This window comes from Medicago sativa, chromosome 3 (genome assembly GCF_051527215.1).
Source record: "Medicago sativa cultivar Bolivia chromosome 3, Bolivia_mono, whole genome shotgun sequence".
In the NCBI taxonomy this organism is placed as follows: Eukaryota; Viridiplantae; Streptophyta; class Magnoliopsida; order Fabales; family Fabaceae; genus Medicago; species Medicago sativa.
In genome coordinates, this window is record NC_140751.1 from 5,443,281 (window position 1) to 5,469,367 (window position 26,087).

The following is a 26,087-nucleotide window of genomic DNA, read 5'->3' on the forward strand; positions in this document are numbered from 1 at the left end:
GAAGACCATATTGTGAAAAAAATGAGGCATGTACGTGAAGAAATAAAACGAGGCATAGAGCAATGCTAGGGGCAGCCGCTCATACACTTGCGAACTGTCACTCTCTCTTTTATTAGGGACACATCATTTCTTTTTTAATCTCTTAAACCGGCAACCGGTTGAACAAGTATAATTTATCAGCCTTTTATTTATTTTTATTATTATTCTCAACTAAATTGCGTTGTACCCACTACCCAGATCCAAAAACACCTTAATCCAACATCTTCAATCTTCAATATCAGCAGAAGGAGGAATTGAAGAAGATCCATAACAACATGAGAAGAAGCTCATGCGTTTTTTTTCTTTTCTTTTCAAATAACAAATATTCTTTGTGTGCTGAACTGAACCCATTGAATTTCTCATATCAACTTCTCTTATTGCAAGCTCTCTATTGTTGTTACAGATTGAAGAATTAGGGGAAGGCGATTGTGTCGTTACATATTTGTAAGGTTGTTTTGTGACTGTTCATAAGGTTGTGTGTGTGTTTTGCAATTCTGGGTAACACAAATAAAGAGAATACAGCGATTAAAAAAAAATAAAAGGAAAGGGAATACTTGAGTTTCTTTTTATTTCTTGGTGTTGACAGTTTTTTATTTTGCTTTGAATTTACTAGATGCATAGCATAGTTATTGGCATGAGCATATGAATTTTCGGGATTGATAGTTTACTGGAATAATGCCTTGGCCCTTTGTGGGAAATTTGGGGAAAGGTTTGTTTTTTTTGTTGATGTGTGATTAAGGTGCTAAAGGTTGAAGGTTGGTTCTCAGGTGAAGATATAAGGTTGGGAAATTTGGGAGATTGAAGGTTGTTGTGAATGTGATGTTGGTTCGGATCCATCCTTCTGGGTTGCAGACGAATAGCTTTACAAAAAGCCTTTGATTTTTTGCATATAAAAAATAAAATAAAATAGAAAACAAAAAAACTAAACTTGAGGTCTCTGTTAACAAGTAACTGTCATTAAAAACAGGGTGACGTGGCCGTATCAGGAAGAGAGTGCCCAACCGTGAGTGTCAAAGTGACTGATGGTAGCATTGCTCTAAAAGGGAAACATGATTTTTCCCATGTAACTTATTTTCAATATAGTACTTAAATTACCCTCAAATGCATGCTATTAGTAATACATTTTTTTTTTTGTTGATGTTGTCCTTTTCATTTAAAATTCTACTACTGTACTAAAATCTATTACGGCTCTCATAATTTGAGAGAATTGAATTTCATTAAGCTGATTGTAAAACATATCATGCTTGCAACAAAATACACCCTCCGGTAGCAAAATCAACATTTTAAAGATATTTAATGAATGAATCTAAAATGTAATTTTTGCTTATAATAGTGATCGGAGAGTGTATTGTGTTTGTATCCTTCAAAAAAAATATTGTGCTTGTAACAAAGTAACTACATTCTTGCAGAGAGATATCACTAGACATTTGAATAAAACATAGATCCTCCTCATAAAGTAGTACAAACAAAAAATAACATTCAATCTGTCTCAACTATAGATTATATATCAGGTAGCATAAGCTTATGAAGGAGCTCAACAAAATATAATGCTGAAGTAGCAAAGACCATTTATCTGATACTACTTTCTTTTTTTAAAAAAAAAAACTAACTTAGTAGAAATACTAGCATCAACTGGAATATTAAAAACAAAATTGGAAAAGGATAAATATAAATTCAGGTGAAGTGAATGCCAGATTTGTTAAATAGAGAAAGCAGGTATATGAACTCCAGCAAGGTGAGTTTGGAAGATCTCTTCTCTTCATAATCTCCTCCTTTCAGAACACCTAAAACCTTGTCTTTGAATTCAGATGCCCCCCCATCTTCAACATCCATTTCATCCTCATCATTATCATCTACTCCATCATCATCCATCTCCATCCCTTGATCGTTGACAAAATCAGCAAAATTAGAGAAGTCAACTTTAGTGTCTGCTTCCTTCAACAAACCTTCTTGCGAGAGTTTTAGTGCCTGCACAGTCTTGTAATTCTTTTCAAGCATAGATATCACATTCTTTTGCCTGAATATTGCACCAAGTGTTTTGTTCTTTCTGTTAAAACAAATCCTTAAAAATCCATCCCACTCCTTTTGATTAACTTCGAAACGGGGCTTTCTAGGCTCAATCCGTACGACGGAAGAATCAACCTTTGGTGGAGGCCTGAAATTGTTTCTTCCAACTTTAAGGAGGTGGGAGATTCGTGCATGGAGTTGAGTGTTTACCGTAAGACGACAATAGAGTTTGTCACCTGGCTGAGCAACCAATCTCATGGCAAATTCTCTCTGGAACATTATGATTGCACACCTAAATGCAGGTTGGTGGTTGAGTAGCTTGAATGTGAGAGGAGAAGATATTTGATATGGAATATTCGCCACACATATGTCAAAATATGGAAGTTCAGTCTTCAGCACATCACCTTGGATAACCTGCAATAATCATATAAAAGTAAAGATAAATTAACTTAAGATGGCGAGCTAAGGGATACCAAAGAAGTTTTAAGAAAGAGGTCCAAGATTCAAACCCTGAAAACTAACATAACAACTAACTAATTATCATTTGCCTAAAAAAAAAAACCTTCAGATGCTAAGTTTAAACAACCAGGGAAAAGTATATGTTGTGCTAGGGAAGTTGGGATACTTGGAGAGGCAGAATGACACATGCAGTAGAATACAAACTATCAAAGCCATCTAGTGCAAATCAACACAGTATATGAAAACCACAACACAAGACAATTGCATCTCGTCACACCTAATTTTATACAACACAATAGCAAAATGTCAATTCTTTCCAAGTGACATTTAAAAGAAACATGAATTTCAGGTTAATGCTTTCATTTCTAGCCAGGTAAAAGCAGAAAATGCATTGAAAGAGTATCGTAATAAAATTCAAACATTTAGCCAGACTAGCCGCGACTAGCTTTGACTATAGGTCAATAACTTCAATAACATTTTCAGCAGTCAAAGATAAAGTAACGAACATTTTAAAATCCTCGCATATTAGTAAAGCATTAGAAACAAATTACTGTCATACTGAAGCCTCCATATATTTTTTCAAAATAAAAAGAAGCCTCATACTAATCTAAGCATTAAAGCAGACCACTGCATCAAAGAAATCTGAAATATATACTTTTGGTTAAAGAGACAAGTAACAACCCTGATTTTTTTTTTCCACAAGTACTCATTAACAATACTGAACCCATCACAAAGATCTCATTCCAGTCAAATAAAACAGTCAACTAGAATCAATCAAAGACACATTTAATTATTTCAATTTTTTATATGGATGGCTTCAGGTCAGTTTGATTAAACATCCAAGAAAAAAAAAAATCTCAAAAGCATATACCACCAATTGTAGAAAATCTCAAAGAACAACACTCGTTATTCTCACACACCACATTACTCCTTCAGGTCTTGCATTATTTTGGTTTCCACAAGCTGGAAATGGCATACTCTGTAGATCTCCGATGCCCAAACCACAATTTTATTCGCTTTGACCGGTTCTTTCATTATCAATTATATTCACTTGGACCGGTTCTTTCATCATCAATGCTAACCCAGTAAATTTCTTTCTTACTTTCTTACAAAATCAACCCAAAAGACTAGTATATTAGATGCAAGTCCTAACCTACCTATGTAGCACGTATACTTTAGATTAATAGCATGTTTGGTGTCTGTGGATATGGCATACACGTGTTCGGATTGGCAAAATCATGGTGGCATGGTGCACATGTAGGAGCACATGTTTTGGCTATTAATTTCAACTGATGCTATTTTCCCTTTTTGTACAGGAAGAAATCATGGAATGGTGGTCTGCCACCTCAGAAGCAGGTGTTGAGATTCTATCTGAAGAAGATCTGATAGCAAAATTTAAAAAAGAAACAAATGCCAGGCCTTTAACCATTTTTTTTTTTTTTTTGTCAAGTAGCTAGAATTTCACCTTTAAGGTGAATAAGCGGGGAATCCGGGGTTCGAACCACGACCTCTGCCATAGATAATGCAATGTCCCTACCAACTGAGTTATGCTCACGATAACAAGTCCTTTAGTCATTTATTAAGTGTTAATTAGTTTATTCATCATCATAAGCAGGTTATACTCTCATATTTTGTTTCTTATTTATAACAAGTTGTATAGAAAACAATACTGATTCGATTTAAAGAAATAATATATACATGCACAACTGGACAAACATGGACAAACACAGTTTTATCAAAATGAATCTCAGAACGTAGTCAAAATAATGCCTCTAATAGTAATGCCTCATACTGTCTTGTTACATATCCTCTGAAATTTATGCTAGTTTCCACATATGTTCAATTAATCATGATAAAAACAAGCAAGCACTAGGGATTCACAGTAAGATAGCGCGAGCTTTGAATTGGACACACATCTAATATTATTTCACTGCAAAAACAAACACATACTCAGACTTGATGCCATGGAATTATTCCATTGTTAAATTTAATTGATAACTATTCCACAAATTTGTGTGAACAAATGAATAATTAATGGTTTTAATCCCGTATTTTACTACTTAATACATCTACTTTTGAGGAGTCAAATTCCTTCCTTTGTACTACTTCTCACATTTGATACAATTACAGACTACTTTAGTGTGTTTGTTTTCGCGTGCCACCGCGTTTATTCACTCCCCCTAAAAACTAAGACAACTCCATAGGTCCCAACACAACTCCATATATGTCATGAAGGTTTACTAAGACAACTCCATAGGTCCCAACACAACTCCATATATGTCATGAAGGTTTAAAATTCTTACAATACAATCAAAATCAAACACACAAATAAATTATTAATCCGTATCAGTGCTCCATGGGAGCTAACACAACCCCATTTTTACAATAGTATAAATGTTTAAGATTTTTACAATTCAATAAAAACCAAACAACATTAAAAAAAAAAAAAAATCAAATTTTTATTCGAAAAAAAAAACCCTTTCTACCATTCAACAAAAACCAAACAACATTACACAAAAATTCAATTTTTACGCAAAAAGGAAGAAAATTACCGTGAGGCGGCTAGAGGGGGTTCCTTGAAAACGTTTATTCAACTCAAGAACCATACGAGGATCAATTTCAACAGCAATAACCTTCTTACCAGCATCCAAAAGCTTCTTAGTCAAATTCCCAGTACCAGGACCAATTTCAAGAACAACATCAGTAGTTTTGATACCAGATTTCTGCACTATAGTATCAACAAGTAATGGATTTTTCAGAATATGTTGACCTTTTGATTTGTGAAAGGAAATTCCACCTTGATATGGTGTGTGTTGTGAAGAAGGTTTTCCCTTTTCCTTCCTTATCTTCCCTCCTGCCATTGTTGCTACGATCTATCTAACGAATCCGTTGAGAATTCGTCGCAAAATTGTGGCGCCGCAGAACAATGGCTCAAAAACCTAGCTCTGTAGGAGTAGTGTGCACTATCGTTTTTCTCATGCAATTAATTTGATTTGACTATATAGAATGGGCTGTTATTGAATGGGTTTTGCAAGGGCATAATAGTCAAACAAAACTTGTTATTATCATACCCCCCCTATAATTTGTATTGCATACCTAGATTTACATGAAAAAATTATATAAAAAAAATGTGATAACTGATGAGTTAGTTTATAGCTGACGACGGATAAACTAATTGATTTCAAGTTATAAACTTGGGACAATGTGGCGATTACCAAACATGTTTTTTTTAGTCAAATGAGCTTTATAAAATATAAATTATAAGGTCAAAATTATGTCTTAGCAAATAGACTTTAGTGACAGAATTACTATAGGCATTTGAGAACTCATATACATAAGTGAAATAGTTAGTGTTCAAGTATTGGTCACAATAGTTAGTGTTCGAATATTGGTCACAATATTTGCTCTATTAATTTGAACATTTTTTTGTAAGTTTCGTTAGAACTTGTGAGGGTTTGAAGTTGCATTGTAAAACGGTTAAAAAAATGAATTTTTTTACTTTGATGTAAATTAAAATTTATGGTACATAGAAATATGGATAAATTGTCTCATGAAATTAACGCAGTCGATAAAGACACTGTGTAACATATATAGGGGTCGAAATTCGAACGTCAGACACCCAATTTATTCATTTTAAAAAAAAAAATTTCTAACCACTATGCTAATTGACCAAAAAAAAAACCCAAAAGCGCTTAGATGAGATGGAACGAGTCTCTTCTAGCTTAACCAAGGTCCTGGGTTCGATTCCAACTTTGGGCATGCAACAGCGTTAAAACTCTTAGGGAGAGGCTGCCGCTCATTTGGGTACCACAATGCTCGAGGGATTAGTCTCCGCAGTTGCGCGCGGAGGATACCCGGTTTACACCCAAAAAATTGACCCAAAAAAAATATTGATAAATTATCATTTTATCAATGGAATTGTAATTTATGTCACATTAATCCTTGAATGTATCAAAATTAGAAACGAAATACAAATGTAGGGAAACTCTTCATTTGGTAAATGTAAAAGCTTACAAATATACAGTAAATTAAGTATAGAGCAGCTTCCTCTCAAGAAATAAAGAAGTTTTAAATTTGTAGTCTTTTGAAGAGATTATTAAGTTTGCAAATGCAAACACTATGCTTACCGGCTAAAACAACGTTTATAGAACTTAGCATTGCTTTTGTAAAAAAAAAAAAAAAAAAAAAATCTAGCATTGCTTTTGTAAAAAAAATAATAAAAAATCCTATGTTTAAATCCGCTTTTACCTTTGATTTATCGTGTCACAATATCTTTTTGTCGTGTTTTTTACCGAAGCTACAAATTGTAGCTTTAAACTGAACGTGCGTTTAAAACTACCTCACCGCACATACAAACACATACTTAGCATTTGCTCGGATAATTACGCGAATATTGCATGAACTCTCTCGTTGTTGGAGGCATTTGGTGCCTGCGTTTGACTTGATATATCCTCATTTACGGAATCAACTTCTTAAAAATGTGCTTTAGTGCTCATAACTATTTTAGTTAGGGAAGCCATAAAAATAAAATACATGTAAAATTATCAAATTGTCACGTTCTACTATTGATAAATTCTAACATCCTACGATCATTGTGGACCTCAACAGACTTAAAAAAGATTCGACTAACTCACATTCAGTTTTTTTTTTTTTTAAGAACTCACATTCAGTTGCATTTGCATTCTTTTGACTTTCAATCGGAAGCAAGAAACTCCTTTAATTCTAAATTTGTTGGTCTGTCAATTTTTACCGATAAGTAATTAAGTTTTAGGTGTAAACATCTACTACGCACTTCATCAAATTTGCACAAATCTTCGTCTTCGTATAAAAATAAGGGTTTTGTTAACTTGTGCCCTAATGGCACAAGATAAGAAAATAAATATAGAAACTTAATCTTGGAAATTGTGCATTCATAACCTTAAAAACTTCAAAACTTATATTTTCAATGCAATATTTATTTTAAATTCTATTTTAAGAACCTTATCTTGTGCCATAAGGGCACAAGTTAACATTTTCCTAAAAATAATTGCACAACTCTTTGACATATGCAAAAAGTGATACAATTAAAATTGGCAACGATGAAATGGCTGTACTAGTTAGCAGTGACGGTGTGCTGGACATAAAATGACCAGGGACAATTGATCTGAATTCTGAATAAGAAATAATAATAATAATAAAAATTGACGGCGACAAAGCATTTGATAAATTCTTTAAAAAAACATTTGATGAATAAACAAGAAAAAATTATAAAATTCTACAACTAAAGTATAAAATCAGTCTATATTTGACGAAATCGTCTTCAACATGATTGGCTTCTATGTAAACATGAGTCCAAGTAATGAAACTCGATTCATTGTTAATATTATGATTATCGATTATTCTCTCTATAAGAGTCGTGAGAGTATGGGTATTAGCGCATCCCTCATGCATAAATTTAATTGCAATCTTCAAGTTTGTGAATATTCTTTTCTTTCTATTTGAATACACACATAGAAATACACTCTCTCATTTCGTCCTAAATCGTAAGTTATTTTGTAAAAAAAAATGTCTCAAATTGTAAATAACTTTTTTTAGATTACTAAGATATTGGGATGAAGTTTTCACCGTCACTTAATAATGACTAATCTCTATCGAAGAATCTGTAGGAGATACAATGTGGATTTTCTCCATCCCAATCGAATTTTTTCAATACGCAAAGGTCAATAATCGAACCATTGACCACTTGTTTAATGAGCCCAAGTCCCTTACAAGTTACAACTTAGACAAATCCATTGTTGATAAATAGTAAATAACTTTACAATACAAATAAAACATTAATACTATTAATTTGGATATCTTCATCCGAGTTCGAATTAGACATCTCATAATTTTTATTTTTTATTTTTTGACAAAAATAAACGATATTCATTCATTCAAATTGATAGAGTACGATACAATGAAAATTCGCTAAAAACAAAAAGGATGAATCTGTGAACAAACTCACAACATCCATGTTAATAGCATAAAACAGCAAAGTACTAAAGCCTACACATGTGACTATATTTAAGTCTCCGGAATACCCATGTCTCCGGATCTGCAACGTTGACTCCAAAATCATTGATTTGATCTGCATGGATCGAAGCTGATCTGACAATCTGAATCGAACAAATACCTGAACGAAACAAGAAACACAAACAACGTCGCACAAAGACGACGAACAAAACAACGTCGCACTAAGATGATAAAATCACGAAAGAAAAAACGAGATAGATGTGAAAATCACTTATTTCAATAAAAGAGAAATAGAAAAACGACTTGGAGGGGTGATTTTAGGTCAAAAATTGACCCAAAATCACCCCTCTTTGGTGGATGAAGGAGAAGAAACTAGGGTTTTGGTGACGTCTCACAAAAGAGAAGAGGAAGAGAGACAGACATCTCATAATTATGTATAAGTTTCATGTGATGTTTATCACTTCATCTATAAAAAAAATGTAATGCACCCCTTAAAAACTAAAACAAAAACAAAAACAAACAAAAATGTAATACATGAATTATACTTAAATTTAACCTATGAGTTTTAACCCAAACTTTTTAATTTTTTTTCTTCCAAAAAACTCATTTGTAGAAAGTAATGTTACTACTTACAATTTTTTTAGATAAATTAGACTCAAAGAACGCATCAAAATCAGAGCATATATCAAAGCTCAAATAAGATGGTATTTATAAATCATCAATTAAAAAGATTTTTACATCAGACAACAGTTAGTTGAATCTACGATATTATGGTGAGTAAACTTCTTTTGAACAGAATCAATCTTATTGCTTTTTTATAAAGTATTTATTTATTTTGGTTGGTTAATTAACATAACATAACATAAATTAAATTCCCGCAAAATTATTGACCCAGATATAAATAGTCTTTCTTTTTTCTCTGCCTAAATTCTCTCTCTTTCTCTTTCTCTCTCTGTTGATTCGGAATTCCGATTGATAATTGCAGAAACCCCAACGCTCCTTACCTCACCCTCTTTCTAGATCGACTCAGGTTCAATTCAATTCATTTTTCATTTTTTTTTTAATTTTCTCTAATTTTTGTTTGCATTTATCCATTTCCTAAAAAAAAAAAATGATTTTTATTTGTTCCTCGCTTACCCTTTGAATTTTTTGATTCATTTTGGTTGTTGGGTTTTTCTCGTTTGGTTGCAAATTTCTAATCCTCTTTGGGGTATGATTTTAGGGTTCTATACGATTTGGTACTTGATTAGTTAAAATCTCATTGATCGGTAGGTAGGTGAATTTGAATTGTATCAATTTCGTTTTCTCTAACTTGTATTGAATTGGAAATGAAAATTGAGTCAATTGTATTAGATTTATCACCAGTTAATTAATTACTAATTAATCTAATTTGTTCTTTCAAAATTGGTTGTTGGAAAATTCATTGTGAAATATTCACATGTGCTAACTCTGATTGCTATTTGCTGCATTTGATTTAGTGCATATGTTTTGATTGGTGGTGACTTCGGTAGAATCACGGTGATTTTTGCAACTTTGGAGTTTTAGCAAAATCAAAGGTGCTCCTGTGATTTCGTCAAACTCACCGGCAATCCAAATATGTGTAATTAGTGGTTGCAATTTTGACATTACATTATAATTTTAGTAGTTGAAAGTAGTGAGGTATGCGATGACCTTCTCTGGGATCAAAGTTTACACTGACATGCATGGTTAGTGTAAACTAGTCAAACTAGTTTTACACTGACGTCCAATAAGAATGGAGCGTTTGATAGTTCTTTTCAAAAAGCGGTTATAATAATATAGACATACATGACAAGTTGACAACATGGTGGTTCTTATTGGAGGATAGTGTAAAACTAGTTTACACCGTCAATGCACATTCATTAAACTCTTTTTCTATTTGGATTTTTTTGGTAGCAATTTAGTAAGTTTTTAACTAATCACTTGTTCATTCTTTCTCTGTTAGGGTATCTTATTTCTTTTGGAGACCTGAGAGGGTAGCTGAGTGATGGTGGCATTTTAAGCTGATTTCATAAACTCTGCCCTCTGGTTCCATTGGATGTTGAACCATATTAATGATGGACAAAGGGCGGCAATGATTGAAGTCAGATGAAAATCCAGGAGATTGGTGTTAGCACTAGAGAGGCTGAAGTTATTATTAGTAATGGCTGTGAAGTTTATAGCAATTTCGGCGGTTTCTACGGTGTTAAGTTTTGTAGGTCTTCAGTTTTGCACAGATTTGTCATTAGAGAAGCTTAAATCAGATGGACTAATTGGCTGGAATTCAATTCACTTGGACAATGTCGACCATGACATTGAGTTACCTTTGGGTTTGTATACCACCATAGGGTTGACGAATTGTATGATCAATGTATTCGTCCTTCTTAATCTTAGTCTCAAGGTGAGTTTGTAATGGAATAGTAGTTACTAATATAAAGTATAAATAGATTATGGCATTATGCCCAATGGGACATGTTGATTTGTGGTGGTTTGTATGTTTAGTACTTCTGGTAGACTACGTGGATTTTAATACCATTTGCAGAGTTTCTCGTGCTTCATTTTAAACTAAGAGGGTGAAACAAGTAGTGTTAAAGTAGAATGGCTAGGTGCTTGAGTGTAATTTTCATTCTTTTAGGGGGGTGTTGTGATATATATTTCGATCAACTGAGATATCTATATATAGTATTCCTTTACTTTTGAATGATCCAAACATAGATTATGGATGAGTTGACTATAATTCAAAGAGACAATTCTCTTTGTTTCGTCAAGCTTACCGGTTTGTCCATGACATACAACTCCAACTTATCAACCAAAGCGCTCATAGCCAGTTCTGGTGTCTTCACAACAAGAATTTATAGTTCATCCTAGGACATGAGTGACAGCCTTATTACTTATCATATCATGTTGCTGGTGGGTTGATAGAAGAATAAGCTCACAAAAGTTGTTATGGTCAATTGTTGTCACACGTTTTTACTTCCTGCAGACATGTATTTTTATGAGAAAAGGGATACCATAATACTTTACACCCCTCTCTTTCTTTACTTTTGAAGTAATTTAGTAGGCTACAATGGTGTCCATGATTTTTTTCCATGGTATATCGTTTTTCCCTACATCAACATTGTTCTTTCTGTTCATGGTCCTTCTTATCGCATGCAGGCTATGTTTTTCTCAGAGTTGTACCCTTCTGAAACTCGTAAACTGATTGAACGTCTCGTTAATTATGTCATTTACAAGGTTAGTTCTTTTCTTTTTCTGTGGTTTATTAAATGTGTTGCCCTGCAAACTGATTCAGACTATTTATTGAAAGTGAAACTTAGCAAAGTAATTGTTTCTTCAAAATAATATTGAGTCTAATTTGTAATGCTTTTGATTGCAAGACACTCCATTGGTGTGGCATCCCTTTTTTCATCGTGTTCCTTATTTTCCTTTTATATGTTGGCTTAGTGTTTGGAACAATTTATAAGCTAGTTAACATGGTTGCAGGAATACTAATGATTTTTTTTATTTTGCGCTTCAAACTCTTACTTTTCATCATTTGATAATGTGCAAGTTTGTTGACTTAGAGATATGGAAAACATTTGTGAGCACCTAGTAAATATATATTGTATCAACTTTGAAAAGTTTAAATGTAATGGGAACAGTTTGATGTTGATAAATCACATTTATGCTACTTAATTGTTATTTATTATGTCATGGTGGATGGACAGGGGACATTTCTTCCACTGATTGTGCCACCAACACTTTATCAAGCAGGTCTTTGGTCAACTTGGTTGGCCGTACTTTGTTCTTTAAAGGTGTATATTATACTAGAAGATAACAGATTGAAGTAATTCTTTTGAGATTTGTTATGTTCAAAATGTTCATTAACACGTTCTTGCACATGATTTACGTATTTTGCATAGATGTTTCAAGCTCTGGCTAGAGATCGATTGGAGCGGCTGAATGCATCTCCATCTGCCACACCCTGGACATATCTTCGTGTATATTCAGCATTGTTATTCATTTTCTTGGTTGATGTTCTCTGGTACTGCTTACTCTTTTCACTCCTCTTTTTCGATACAATCCTTGTTTAACATAAATGACAGCTAGGGCTGTGGAAATCATGCTTTTCCCGTTTGAGCATGCTTAGATTTAATTTTCGTAAAGGCTTGAAACAATCGATGTCATTATTGTAATTTTATAGCTTGGAATGTTTCTGACACTTCTCTTTTTATGCTTCTAGGATAAGGCTTTGTCTTGAAATATATAGCACACATGGGTCCTCTATGTTCCTGTTACTTTTCTTTGAGCCTTTGAGTATTGCTTTCGAGACACTGCAGGTATTTAAAATGCATCTTTGCAGATTTGAGATCTACTCATATCATCATGCTGGATTTAATTAGATTGTTCATGGTGTGATATGAATTGCAGGCCATTTTGGTGCATGGATTTCAGTTACTTGACATATGGATTCATCATTCGGCTTGCAGTGGCAGTGATTTCCGAACAACTAAACTGCTTGATACATTAACCGCAGGTAGTTTGGATAAAAGTCTGATCCTGGAACTTATAATAACTAATCAACTCTATTGGGGGTATTAAGATACGTGCATTCCTGTTTTATATATGATTCTCTTTGCATTACCTAGGCAGAGCATGTGTTGTATCACCATTTTTTCATTCAACTTTCTTATTCAGAATACCTGAAATCTTTCAATTTTTATTGTTGCTGCAGACAACATATTTGGTTAACATTGCCGAAATAATCTGATTAGTGTGAACTTTTTTTGATCTTTTTCCTCGATAAGTTATAGCATGTCTATCAACTTCTGCATTTGAACTTCCTAATTATGTGGTATAACTGTAGGTTCTTTATTGGAATGGAAGGGAATACTTATCCGGAACTTGGGATTTTTCCTAGATATGGCCACATTTTTTATGGCACTTGGTCATTACTTGTATATATGGCGGCTTCATGGCATGGCTTTCCATCTTGTAGATGCAGTGCTATTTCTAAATATACGTGTAAATATTTTTGTATATCTATTGTTCTTAATTTGCATAAATTTGGAATATTTCTGATGATTGCATATTCTGCCACCTGTGTTTATTGATTTTCTTTTGAGCAGGCGTTACTTAGTGCAATGATAAACCGCATAAAAGGCTTTATTAGACTAAGGATAGCTCTAGGAGCACTTCATGCAGCTCTTCCTGATGCAACCACTGAAGAGCTAAGAGGATATGAAGATGAATGTGCTATTTGTAGAGTATGCTAGTTTGCCAAACCTGTCTTTCTGGTCGATCTTGGTGTCAGTTGGGTATACTTTTCAATAAAAAATTTAATTTGCTTATGACAGGAACCTATGGCTAAGGCTAAAAAGCTAAACTGCAATCACCTCTTCCATCTTGCGTGTTTGAGATCGTGGTATGGTTTGATTTTATGAACTTTTATCTGTTTCTATTTCGTTCATTTTAGTGAGATGATGCCTATATGTTTCTGAACTGATTTTAGGTTGGATCAAGGCCTGACTGAGATGTATACTTGTCCAACATGCCGAAAGCCACTTTTTGCAGGCCGGCCTGAAAATGAAACAAACTCTAGTACAGGGGTAATATCTAGTGATGAGCAACTTGCACGCCAAATGAGTGCCGGATTCGATCGTCAAAACTCGGCTAGACATAACATGCCTACAGGATTGTTTCCAAATCCGACACTCAACAATGCCGAAGGTGTTCCTTGGAGGTAAAATCTTCACACTCCATGCTACATGTCCTTCTGTCTCTTTTTTTGTGGAGCTGTCGTTTTGAACAGTTGTGTGCAATATGTATAAGAGGATACAAAATCTTCCTAGCTCAGCAATCAATCAATGGAAACAAACACTATAGTAGTAAAAAGGATCGGAAATGTGTCCCATATATATGGGATATAACTCAAACTCTATGCCTACAAGTCTTCATTTATTTAGCTGGTCTCTTATTTGATTTATTGCAAGATCAGAATGGTTGATTATTCCATTTTAGTTTTTTATATGTAGATTTATTATCTTATGTGTATTGAAGCATATTTTTTTGCCGATTTGGCCTTTTCTTATCTAGGAGCGCAGGACTGGACTCAGGTTGGTTGCATTCTTGGCCAAATCAGGGTGTTGATGGAGCTGGTCCATCTACTGCTATCAGAACAGTAGGTCTCGGGAGAGTTCAAATGATGATGAGACATCTTGCATCTGTCGGAGAAACCTATGCTCAGACAACCTTTGATGATGCTTCTTGGAACCTTTGGCCTATTAATCCTTCTCAGGCTTCCGCGAGTGGTCCAAGTCAGGCGACCGCTCCTTCCACTGGTGTAAGACTGCCAGGAGGAAATGGTGGTTTACATATAAGGACCGCTTCACGGCCTGCAAATGATAATTTAGCAAATGTGCTTGCTATGGCTGAGACTGTTCGGGAGGTTCTACCTCATATTCCGGACGACATAATATTCCAGGTATGTTTTAGATTTTTTGCATTATATAATGTATATTTCAGTGCAAAACATTTTTTGAAGTAATTTTTTCTGAACTTTGGGTATGTATGAATGGTATGATAACTGATGGGTGATAAATGCAGTTTATGAAGTAAATTTGTACTTTAAGAATGCAAACCTAGTGTTGCAAACATGAGAAAATTGCAATGGGTGAACGGCTACACAAGAAATGATTAGAAATTCAACCATTATAGAAAAAAATTGGGGTAGTCCCATAGTAGGAAAGATGGTAGAATCTCGTTTGAGGAACGAAAATTTGTATAGAAGTACTTCAAAGAGAGCAGATCAGATAGATGATAGTCCAATTGTTGGAGGTAGATGGAGATATGTGAAAAGAGTAGATCAGATTGATGATATTCAAATTCTTGAGGGTTAAATATGCTTCCTTTCAACAAAATAATAAAAATATAATGCTTAAAATTGTAACCATCCTAGTTTTCCATCATTTCTAGCTGTTCAGCATGCTATAACTTGTACAAGTTGGCACTTAGGCCTAGATTCCAAGATCCACAATGTTTGGGTAGCAGAAAATAGCACATTGTTCAAATTTCAATGCGCTACAGTGCTATATATTGCACCTCAATAGTCACTATTTGACAACACAGTTTAAGGGTTTAATTATTAAGTATTATATTTGATGGAGTGTATTTGCATCTTATAGTTGTTGAAGCCTTGAAGGAGTTACTTATTTTTTTGGTCCTTAATTTTATTATGCAGAAAAATGAATGCCTGATATATATTGAATCTAAAGCTTTTGATGCTGTACAGGACTTGCAGCGGACAAATTCTGTTACAGTTACTGTGAATAATCTTCTCCAAATGTGATTTTATTAAGGTTTTATTTGGATGATAAATTTATTGAAGAATCAAGGACTTAGAGCTACAATTGTCCTTGGAGAGGCATAGGCATCATTTTCATGTATATAGGAGTCAGCACATAAAATATTTGTACCCAAGAAAGATAGCAGAAAATATATATAGGTTTTTTCCTTCTCTTTGTTCACCCTGAGTCCTGAATGTAGTAAAATAAATGTGGTGTTTTTCTCCAAGTTGGGCACGTTCCTTTCTGTCATTGTTTGTCTTTTTTAATTAATTTGTAATTGTAATTGTAATTTGTAATAGTAATTGTGTGAATCTTCTGCTACCTCCAAATATGTTGCAATTTTCTCTCCCTTTGTCACAGTTGGTGTGAGGGGTGGGAGAGAGAGTGAGGTATCTCAAATTATTCAATTCAATTTGAGCCATGTCATTATCTAACTTGAATGCCCTAAACTATATACACAACTATAAGAAAGTTCTCTATCTGGTGACATTATGAAGAAATCATGTGCATTTGTATTCATATTTTGGTCCGGTTTAGATTTAAAACTTAATTAAGCGCTTATAGCATAAATACTTATCATATATATAAGTGTTTACCTATAAGTTGTTTTTATAATAGAAAATAAGTCAAATTGTTTTTGATATAAGCTGTAAGCTATTTTCATAAACTATCCTAGTTGTAGCAATATCTTCTACGTATTGCCAAGAGTGATAGCTACCAATATTAGACAATGCGCTTTTGAGGCAATTAACGGTCTTTTGATATTTGTGTCAATAAGTTTCAACCATTGTATATACAACTAAGGGTCCGTTTGGATTGGCTTATTTTAGAGCTTATACCAAGCAGCATATGCAAATAAATAAACATTAATGTATTATTTATAAGTTTGTTAAGGTAGTTTATGAAAAAAACAACTTATGAATATACATTTCTCGTTAGTAAGATCTTATGATTTAACATAAAAACTTAATTATTTGCATAAGCTCTTTTTCATAAGATCAAAATAAGCTAAATCCAAACATGCCCTAATACTTTTTGTTCCCATTAACCACCATTCAAATTATGACATGCCATTTGAAAAGAAACTCTTAATACCCTCGTAGGATGGTAGTTAGTTATTCATCAATTCATTAACGGTCTTACGTTTGATCTAAATTCATCAACACTTTTCATTACTAAGTTTACAAACTAATCGCAATTATGAATACCAAAATTAATTATGCATCTAGAGAACAAAAGAAAATGCATTAGTGAAGTTTCATCAAGCAGAAGTCATTATAAAGGTTAACATCCAAAATTGTACTCCAAGAATCAAGTCAATCATTATAGATAAGCTATACAATCTTTTCTTTAAAAAAAAAAGTTAAACAATATTCCCTACAACCCACAACCAAACAATATCTAGTTTTCCTCTAATAACACTCCTATATCAATATCACTACCAAATTTGGTAGTTAGTTACAATCCAATCCACATTCTTCTAAAATTGGACCAGTTGACTTAGGCAAGAATGGATCAATTTTCACCCACAAGACAGAGAAGAATGATGCAAGCAAGATTGACCAAACAAGAACAATGGTAGGAGTCCTATTATTCTTTCCAGTCATACCTTTAAGGAATGGAAACAAGTGAACAATCACCCAAAAGGAAAACATTAGTTTCCCAAATAATGGTCCCCATGATTCAAAACCATTGTTAATTGCATGTGACAATCCAGCAACCATAGCAATTATGTTTAATATAAGCAATGTTGTTGGTATGATTAATAATGTTGTCCACTTCAAACCAAACATTATCTCATTATGTTCCTTGTCTTCATCATCTTTTGTTGATTTTGATGTTACAATGAAGTTGCTATTTACACCTGTTAGGACTTTGAATAGACCTACAAATACAGCATATAAATTTGCTGAAACACCTCCAATTACCCAAAATTGCTCATTTCTCCACCATTCATCAATTGTAACTCCACTCCATCTCATCTCTAGCACACTTGTTGTGAAAATGCAAATGAAAAGTGAAATAAACCACATTCCAGCTGTATTACTAAGCTGCATTGACAACAAGAATAATATTAATAAGCAGAGATAATTTTTGCCAAACTCAATGACAACAAAAGCTGTTTTGCTTGCACTACAAGAAAATCACAGATACGGCCAAAAACGCTCGAAAAGGCTTCATACCTCAGGAATGATAAATTTTCCAGTAAGCAAGCAAACAGCAGGAAGAGTACAATATGCCACCAAAGGTATTGATGTCCATGGATATACAATAGCATTTATGTAAGAAATCCTTTCTAACCACTTTAATCCTCCTTTATATCCATACCAAATTGGACAATGTTTGCTCATGAATATGTCAATGGATCCAAGAGCCCATTGAAAGACTTGTTGTAGACCATTAGAAAGGTTATTTGATGAAGATACTTTAAATGCAGTTCTTTCAGGAATGCAATATATAGATCTCCATCCATGACAATGCATTTTGAAACCTGTTAAGATATCTTCTGTAACTGAACCATAGATCCATCCAACCTGAACGAAGAAAAAGAATTTTATATAGTCGAACAAGTGTTTATGACTGTTTGCATTGGATTGACTTGTTTAAACATATTTACTCGCGATAACACTTTTAAGATTGTTTGTGAGATCTTACGAAAACAACATACGATGTGTCTATAACTTGTTTTTATTATAGAAATAACTTATACCTAAACGCTTATATGATAAGTGCGTATAAATTAAGTTGTTTATCCAACAAGACTTAGAATAGAAAAGTAATGGTAACAAATTATATACCTCTTTTCCCCATTCTGTTTTCTCTTCATAGCCACAGCTAATGACATGTATGGCTTCTGTAAGTTGAGAAGCAATCCCACCATGCTTTAGTGTCTCACCATCAACCAATTGAGTAGATGCAATGAAAATTGGAGATTCTCCAAATTTCTTGACTAACTTTTGACTTGAGATTAGAGACAAGCCATCTTCATCTTCATTTCCTACATTTGAGATTTTATAAGTTTAGATTAAATGAATGATGTATTTATAATACATCTATGTTCTAGTTGAATAAGATTAGTATTTATAATACATCTATGTATTTACTAGGATTTGACAAAAGTCACAGAACCTAACATTTTTCTATAATGAAATTAGGTATTCTTACTAGTGAAACCCGTAAGCTAGGTTTAATTGATTCAATCGGTTCAACTACGATTAAATCAGATGATAAATAAATAACAATTGAAAAATGAAAACCATTTGAACCAACTATAGTTCACTAAATTGTAATAGAGCATAGCTATATAACACGAAAAAGAATTCACGGGAACCACGAAAAAGCTGAGTTGTGTGATATTAGTTCAGGATAATTCAATAACTTCTTTTTTGGCGGAAATCAGGGAGGGAGTGGATTGAAATCAATGGTTCGTTATTGAGTCGTAAATCAACTTTTCGTGGTATTGATCATTTCCCATTGTAATATAACCGACATCAAACCAATCAACTAACTTACCGATTTAATCGGTTGAAATTTTCGGTCTGATATATATGCTTGATGTTTATTTTTTTTTATTTTTTTAGGGTTGAATATAACATGTAGCAAATACTAGAGAATTTACCTTTAGTACTCCCAACAACAGATGATTCAGAGTGTACTTTTCTATGACTACTATCCATTAACTCAAACTTAGACTTTTTCATCTTTTTCTTCTTCCTCTTTCCCATGCAACACAATCCACAACAACAACACTTTAGCCAACAATTACATGTCTTGTTTTGTGCCTTCTTTTTCCTAGGAGCATCAAAACCATAAAGTGCTTGTCTTCTAAATACACATCCTGTTCCAACATATGTAGGTCCTTGAATACCATCCAAACCTTTCATGTTTATCTATAAGAAAAGAGAGTTAGCTTATTATAATTTCCATTCAAAATTAAAAACCAAAAAAAAATAATAATAAAGTTTTTTGAGAGTGTGACAAGAGTTTACATACATCAACAAATGTATTTGTTTGATTGGCATATTGGTCATGAGTGTCAATCCCATCAAATCTTTGTGAGAATTGAACATAGCAAATCCTTTTTCCTACTAATGGATCCATCATGAAACACATTGCTTCTCTAATAGCCTTGCTATTGTTGATGTAATGATTATAGTCTAAGTTCAACACAAAAGGTGCATTGGAAAGTACAGAAGACACTCTAACCTGTTTCATAGAATTGTCAATGCATTAGAGGCGGTTTAATTGAAGTCGGACGGTCCAAATTTAAACCTCGACAAATAAATTAAAAACAATGTAAATCGCCGATCAAAATCGCATGACACAGATCTTCCTACGGTCATTATTTGACGAAAGGGAATCACATAAAAAAGTTGACACTAATGTAATAAATTAAAGAATAGTTGTCCCGTAAGTGTAGCTCAGTTGGTAGCTACCAGGGATAATTTGTGCAGGGGCTGGGGTTCAACCCCGGATTCCCCACTTCTCCACACATTATGTGTGAATCTAGCCACTAGGCTACTTGACCAAAAAAAAAAAAAAACAAAAAAATAGTTTTTTTATTTTTTGAGAATTTTTTCTAGCTTATTTTCATCTTCATTTTCTTCAATCTATTAGGATTCTATTTCAAAGGTATTGCTTACCAATGCATTTAGGGCTCCAGCTTTTTTTTGGTGATTGAAGTTAGGCCTCTTTTCTCTAGAAACATACACCAAACGTGGCAATTCATTTCCATCCATGTCACATCCCCCATTTTCACCTAAGAAAACCTGATAAACATATGACATCTACAATCAAATTGTTGTGTAAAAATTACCACATGTATTATAGACTATAGAGATGGTAGTGCAGAGGATTTTGTATATATGCAAAAAATATGTTGAGAATATGTTGCATCAAATTTGATTGTTTTTATGATATAATATTTATTTTGATAAGAGAAGGTCCACTAGGGCCACATAATATTTTAACTTGTCACATTATCAAAATTCAACCCTAATCACATGAATGAGAAAAAGTGATACTTTGAAAATTGGAAGACCAAAATAATAAATTTAGGCACGAGGAATAAAGTCATAAATAAAGCAAAATAGATAGACTAAAAATGTATTTAAATTTGCTCTATCACTAACCTGTATCATTCCTGGATGGTCACGAATATTATTTCCAGGCCACAACATTCCATCTTGCATTGTCCACCCTTCTTCTGGAACCTTCTTAGCCTTTGCAACTAGAGAATTAATTCTAACTTTAAATTCTTCATATTCTCTCTGCAATATGATCAATAAAATTTTACCATATACTAATATTAAGATTGAGAAATTATATTTTCACACATAAAGTTGATATCAAATTTCGACATCAATTTAGATGGTTAACACAATTCAAATATCAAATTCGATGATGATTAATAAATATAACAAAGTGACACTATTAATTAACCATCAACTCGACACATTTAACCACATATGTGAATGTGGTTAATTATAATTTTCAGGTGTTCAAATATACGTATATTAAATTGTCCAAATTATGTCAATTGTACATGATTTTCAGGTGTTCAAATATGCATGATATCCTGTGTTTTAAAATGAATGTTGTTTAAGGATCCTGCAAGTGGACGGTAGGATTGAACTAAGAGATTACCTTCATTGCTCTTCTCTCTTTCACAAATGATGAATGCACCTTATCTTTTAAATAATTTATTTTCTCAGCAAAATACCATTCTGGAGCTCTAGGTTCAATGTTGAACTTCTTACAAAAAGGAACCCATTTCCTTGCAAATTCAGAAGTTTCAGATAATGCCTCAAATGTTAACATTGCTGCTCCATCATCAGAAACATAACATGACACCTTTTCAGCAGGGTAATCTATTGCTAGAATTGATAGAACTGTGTTTGCTGTCACTAGAGGAGACTCTTTTAATGGATCATTTGTAGTCACAAATATATCAATTGGTGAAAGTTGTGATGGTTGACCTTCCTTTTCATACCTATTTGAATTAGAAAAAGTTGTTTATAAACAAAAACATAAACATAAACATGAAAAGAAAGTATTTCTTTTTGTTTCAACCTTATGATTTTTACGGGAAATGGACCCTAATACTTCAGTATCTGATCGGAAGTAAATAAAGTCTGGTAAAAAATTATACCATATTATGAAGGAACCAAATGAATGAATTATTCTCATTAATTATGAATGAAGTAAAGTTACATCTTATATAGTAAAGCTGAAACACTACTATAACTATCATATACTAACTGTATTCTAACAATCTCACTAATACAGTTAGGTAAGTGTAACTAACTAGATAACTTGGAGAACAAGTTATCTCTATAACTAAGCTTTATCATCACTAATCTCTTCACTATGCAATAATTGGGAAAATGCATCTGTCTCTAATTTGATCGCTAAGTGTTAAAAACAAAAATTATTGAACAATTTTTTTTCGTTCAAATTGTAAAGGTTTTCGTCAATTTAGTTTCTTAAATTTGCAAAATAGCAATTTAGTCCCTTAAATTGAACGTCTACAATTCAATCATTTTTTCCAAATCTAACATCACAATTTTAAAGGTTCTATTCTAGTCTTAAACCCTTAATGTTGCACAAGACTATTCAAGTCAATAAGTAAGTGTTTCATTGGATTTGAAAGACGTTTATTTTGGTGGAGGGACTAAACTAATCGACGTTTCTCAATTTAATGGACTAATATACTATTTCGTAAATTTGACGATTAAATTGTTTGTCCTTTATCGCTACTATTTATAAACTCTAATGAGTCCATTCGAGTCCGTGGACTCATACTCTCCACCACTTATAAACATTTTAGTTTCCCTTAATCCAGGCTTATTTACTTTCCAAAAAACAAAATAAAACAACTTATACTACCAAACTATTTGTAGATTACTTGCCTTAAGGAAAGCCTGTCAAGATAGGTTTCCCTCATGACAGGAAACCACTTTGAGAACTGATCAAGAATCCATGAAAGAGTGAACCAAATCTCACATATTACTGACACAAGCCACAAAGCATATGCATTGTCTACTGGATTCATAATTCTATATTGGAAGAAGAATCCAAGAACAATCAGTCTTATTATTATGATCATACGGTACGGATTGATTTGACTTGATGGAATTGGCAACTTCCTTGACAATGGTTGCCTTGATTCATCCATTCTGATCATTTTCACAAGAAAATGCAAAATCTCATTAGAAAACAATTGTGTTTCTGTATCCATATGTATAATATTCATTTTAATGCTAGTTTTCTTTTAGACAGTGATCAAGTTCGATCCCCTGGTGCCAATTTCGGTGGGCAAGTCCATACAAAGTTTTGCTCTGGCTTTAAATGGGCCCCCCGCAAGTGGACGGTGGGATTGATCCCCTCAGATTAGTAGATTCTTGGATCGGATACCGAGTTTTAAAAAAAAAAAAAAAGAGTGATACTTACAAAGGAAATTCATTGTCATCATCCACGCTCTTATCCAAGTCTTCATTATCATTATCATTATCATTATCATTATCATTATCATTATCATCTTTTCTCATATTACCAAGTTGGTTCTGTCTTTGCTTCCATATCTCCATCCTATCCTTCCAAGCAACACTTCCATAGCCATAAGCAGCTAGGTCCTTGGAAGGATCCATTGGTCTTGCTTGCAATAAAGTTATCTCTTTTCTCATAATTGTTGAATTTATTAAAGGAACTATAGCATGTTGCTCTTCAGACAGCTCCTCACCCTGTTCCAATAAGTGCATGCATGCAAAATAGAAAGTACATAAGCAACAGTTTTTCTTTCTCCTTCTTTTCACATGACAAAACTGTTTTATTTTGTTATAATAGTGATATAGAAATTTAAACCTCTTGAAGGTAACAAGCGCACTTAAAATCAACACATACAACTCCGAGGTTACAAGCTCGAACTCGATAAAGGTGATCATAGTCTAACAATATCGACATTTCCATTTGAACTAAGTTATACTAACTTTTTGACTCATAGAACGTTAGAACATAAACCGCAACAAACAAATAAATTTTGTAGCATTACCTCAGGAGACATGGGAATTTGCATATGATCTTGTTCATTTCGTCCATCGAAATCGAATTCGTTCTCTAAATCATCAATGTCATCCTCCTCTTCATCTCCTTCAACTCTAGCACACCCTTCAAAACTCATGCCACACCCGGTCATTTGAAAAACAAAAGGAGTATCTCCATTTCATATTCTCGGTTGTTTAATCATTTTGTTTTTGTTCCAAATTAATGAGTATTTTAAAATCCAAACATATATAACACTTGTCTTTCAATTGTCCTTAGATATAATTAAGATGGTTTTCCGTCTAAAAAAAAATTAAGATGGTTTGATTTTACAAGACATTATAATGAAGTATTTATACTCACTTTTGAATAGTGCTAACAATAATCATTCTAGCACTTTTAATCTCTTAGTAGATTTGTAGTCCACTACTTTATGTGGTACGTACGTCTAAAATTGTGGAACTCTAATATATTTCATCCGATAAAAGAGTGATATTAGAAAAAGAATAGAGTAGGTGATGTCAATACTTCTCTTATATTCTTTACAAAAGATTTAACGTTGAACCGACCTATCAAGTTGTAGAAAATACAATACTAAAAAGATAGAGGCAGAAAAAAAAAAAATTCTCTTAGTTCCCTTTTACACTTGTATCTTTTGTATAAAAAGTGGTCTTCTTATTTACTTGTTATTTTTAAAGTTTAAAGCAACATTGATTATTATTTTATCATTAATACCTTTAAGTATTTATTACAAAGAGCAAAATAGGTAGAATGAGATTTTGTCAAAAAAGAAAGTAGAATGACATAATAAATTATGAAGAGTTTATAGAAAAAAAGATAAATATAGTTTGACCAAAAAGAAAATAAAAAACATAATTTTATCAAAGTAGCAAAATTTATTAATTTTTTTATACGTAAACAAACTTGAAGCAAAAACTAAAATGAAAAGAAATGAGTAACAAGTAATCAATTTCAATACTATTAATTGATTAAATATATATACTTTGTATATATGTGCATACCCTTGAGACGCTTAAATTTGGTTTTGCATTGAGGACAAACTTGGTTTCCCTCCCTTCTTTCATATTCATAACAATTTCTACAAACTGGAAATGCACATTCATTGCAAGCCACAAAGGGGTCACCATCTGCATTAACCCCTATGTCTTCTCCACATAGTTGACATGTTTGACCATCTAACTCTTGCAAATCTGTTCTCTGTATAAATAAACCAACACCAAACCATCATGCATATATAACTATTTCAATGTAAGTATACATCCTTTAGTTGCTTACATGTTTTTCTATATATATCTGTGCGCGCGCGAGCGCATGCATATATTAAACTAAGGATTAAATATATTTTTGGTGTCCCTTTATTTTCAATTTTACGATTTTGGTTCGATTATTCTACTTTTCACTAATTTGGTATATAAACATATAACTTTTCTTTGTTTAAGTCCTTGCATTTTTAATTACTTTTTTTTTGACCGAAATTACCATTTTAGTCTCTGGATTTTCTTACACTTTTGGTCCCTTTTGAGTCAAAAAAACATCCGAAATTAATGGTTTGATAGTGTAATTAAGAAACTATGGCGACCAAATTCACATAAATAATATGTATGGAGACCAAATTCGTGAAAAGTAACATAGGAGGATTGAAATTATGAATTTGAAAAAAATGAGAGTCTAAAATTGTATATATGACGAAAAATGAATAAATCGATTAGAAAAAAAATGAATAAATGACGAAAATTTACATAAACATTGTGTATAATTTTGTCATTCAAAGTTAGATCGATGCCAACATTGAAATTTTTTTTACATCAAAAAGTATTTTTTGCCAAAATTTAAAAATAAATTCATTTGTGTATGTAATTTACAATGTTTAGTAGTTTATGTATGTATATGTATGCAAGAGATGATATATAAAAACTTGTTATTACTTACAGCATAGTCACCATCTTGACGTATGATAATGAATTCATTCTTGTTGTGAGAGCCTGCAACTAACCCAAAATTGGTTTCCATTTAGTGCTAGCTATGCACCACTACCTTAGTACCATTAATATTTCTAATCACACTATTATATAATAGTGTTTCATCTTCACTACATTTATACAAATTCTTTGCCTTTAAACTTAAGGAAGATACATAAATGTACTTTACTTGAGCTAGAGAAAAGCACCGTTATTCCTTTTTCTTATCAAATAAAAACAAACAAAAATG

At 32.8% G+C, this 26,087-nt stretch overlaps 3 protein-coding genes and 1 long non-coding RNA gene across 9 annotated transcripts in view; 2 read left to right on the forward strand and 2 right to left on the reverse strand.

Moving 5' to 3' along the window:
* The first annotated feature begins 1,408 nt into the window (after window positions 1–1,408).
* LOC146935148 (uncharacterized) lies at window positions 1,409–5,434 on the forward strand. The gene is made up of 2 exons (XR_015030140.1): window positions 1,409–4,709; window positions 4,763–5,434. It is a non-coding gene; the product is annotated as an uncharacterized LOC146935148 (long non-coding RNA).
* LOC146935149 (ribosomal RNA small subunit methyltransferase-like) lies at window positions 1,466–5,482 on the reverse strand. Its single transcript, XM_085750303.1, has 2 exons — window positions 5,058–5,482; window positions 1,466–2,460 (listed from the first exon to the last, which is right to left on the reverse strand). Exons 1-2 carry the CDS (start codon window positions 5,364–5,366, stop codon window positions 1,714–1,716), a joined length of 1,056 nt encoding a protein of 351 aa, XP_085606429.1. The 5' UTR covers window positions 5,367–5,482; the 3' UTR covers window positions 1,466–1,713.
* A 3,907-nt stretch (window positions 5,483–9,389) lies between these two features.
* Window positions 9,390–16,252, forward strand: LOC146935150 (E3 ubiquitin protein ligase RIN2-like). 5 transcript variants are annotated; one of them, XM_085750304.1, is made up of 13 exons: window positions 9,390–9,526; window positions 10,460–10,894; window positions 11,650–11,727; window positions 12,201–12,287; window positions 12,396–12,517; window positions 12,716–12,812; window positions 12,904–13,009; window positions 13,340–13,509; window positions 13,602–13,739; window positions 13,830–13,897; window positions 13,985–14,215; window positions 14,569–14,956; window positions 15,713–16,252. In XM_085750304.1, the coding sequence occupies exons 2-13, from the start codon at window positions 10,658–10,660 to the stop codon at window positions 15,818–15,820; spliced, it is 1,830 nt and encodes a 609-aa protein (XP_085606430.1). In that variant the 5' UTR covers window positions 9,390–9,526; window positions 10,460–10,657; the 3' UTR covers window positions 15,821–16,252. The 5 variants fall into 5 exon arrangements, with proteins under 5 accessions (XP_085606430.1, XP_085606432.1, XP_085606431.1 ...); XM_085750306.1 differs by having other exon boundaries at window positions 15,764–16,252; XM_085750305.1 differs by having other exon boundaries at window positions 13,340–13,497.
* An 854-nt stretch (window positions 16,253–17,106) lies between these two features.
* LOC146935151 (putative cellulose synthase A catalytic subunit 6 [UDP-forming]) overlaps window positions 17,107–26,087 on the reverse strand; it is a 49,988-nt gene continuing 41,007 nt past the window's right edge. The window contains exons 1-13 of one of the 2 annotated variants that reach the window (XM_085750309.1): window positions 25,809–25,942; window positions 24,881–25,076; window positions 23,869–23,984; window positions 23,271–23,560; window positions 22,730–22,996; window positions 21,465–21,810; window positions 20,951–21,088; window positions 20,462–20,587; window positions 19,812–20,024; window positions 19,438–19,708; window positions 18,617–18,816; window positions 18,002–18,352; window positions 17,107–17,869 (exon numbers count right to left, since the gene is read on the reverse strand). In XM_085750309.1, coding sequence (XP_085606435.1) covers window positions 17,273–17,869; window positions 18,002–18,352; window positions 18,617–18,816; window positions 19,438–19,708; window positions 19,812–20,024; window positions 20,462–20,587; window positions 20,951–21,088; window positions 21,465–21,810; window positions 22,730–22,996; window positions 23,271–23,560; window positions 23,869–23,984; window positions 24,881–25,076; window positions 25,809–25,889 — 3,192 coding nt within the window. In that variant the 5' untranslated portion in view covers window positions 25,890–25,942 and the 3' untranslated portion in view covers window positions 17,107–17,272. Of the gene's footprint in view, window positions 17,870–18,001; window positions 18,353–18,616; window positions 18,817–19,437; window positions 19,709–19,811; window positions 20,025–20,461; window positions 20,588–20,950; window positions 21,089–21,464; window positions 21,811–22,729; window positions 22,997–23,270; window positions 23,561–23,868; window positions 23,985–24,880; window positions 25,077–25,808; window positions 25,943–26,087 lie in introns of those variants that run through there. The other variant, XM_085750310.1, reaches the window with a different exon arrangement.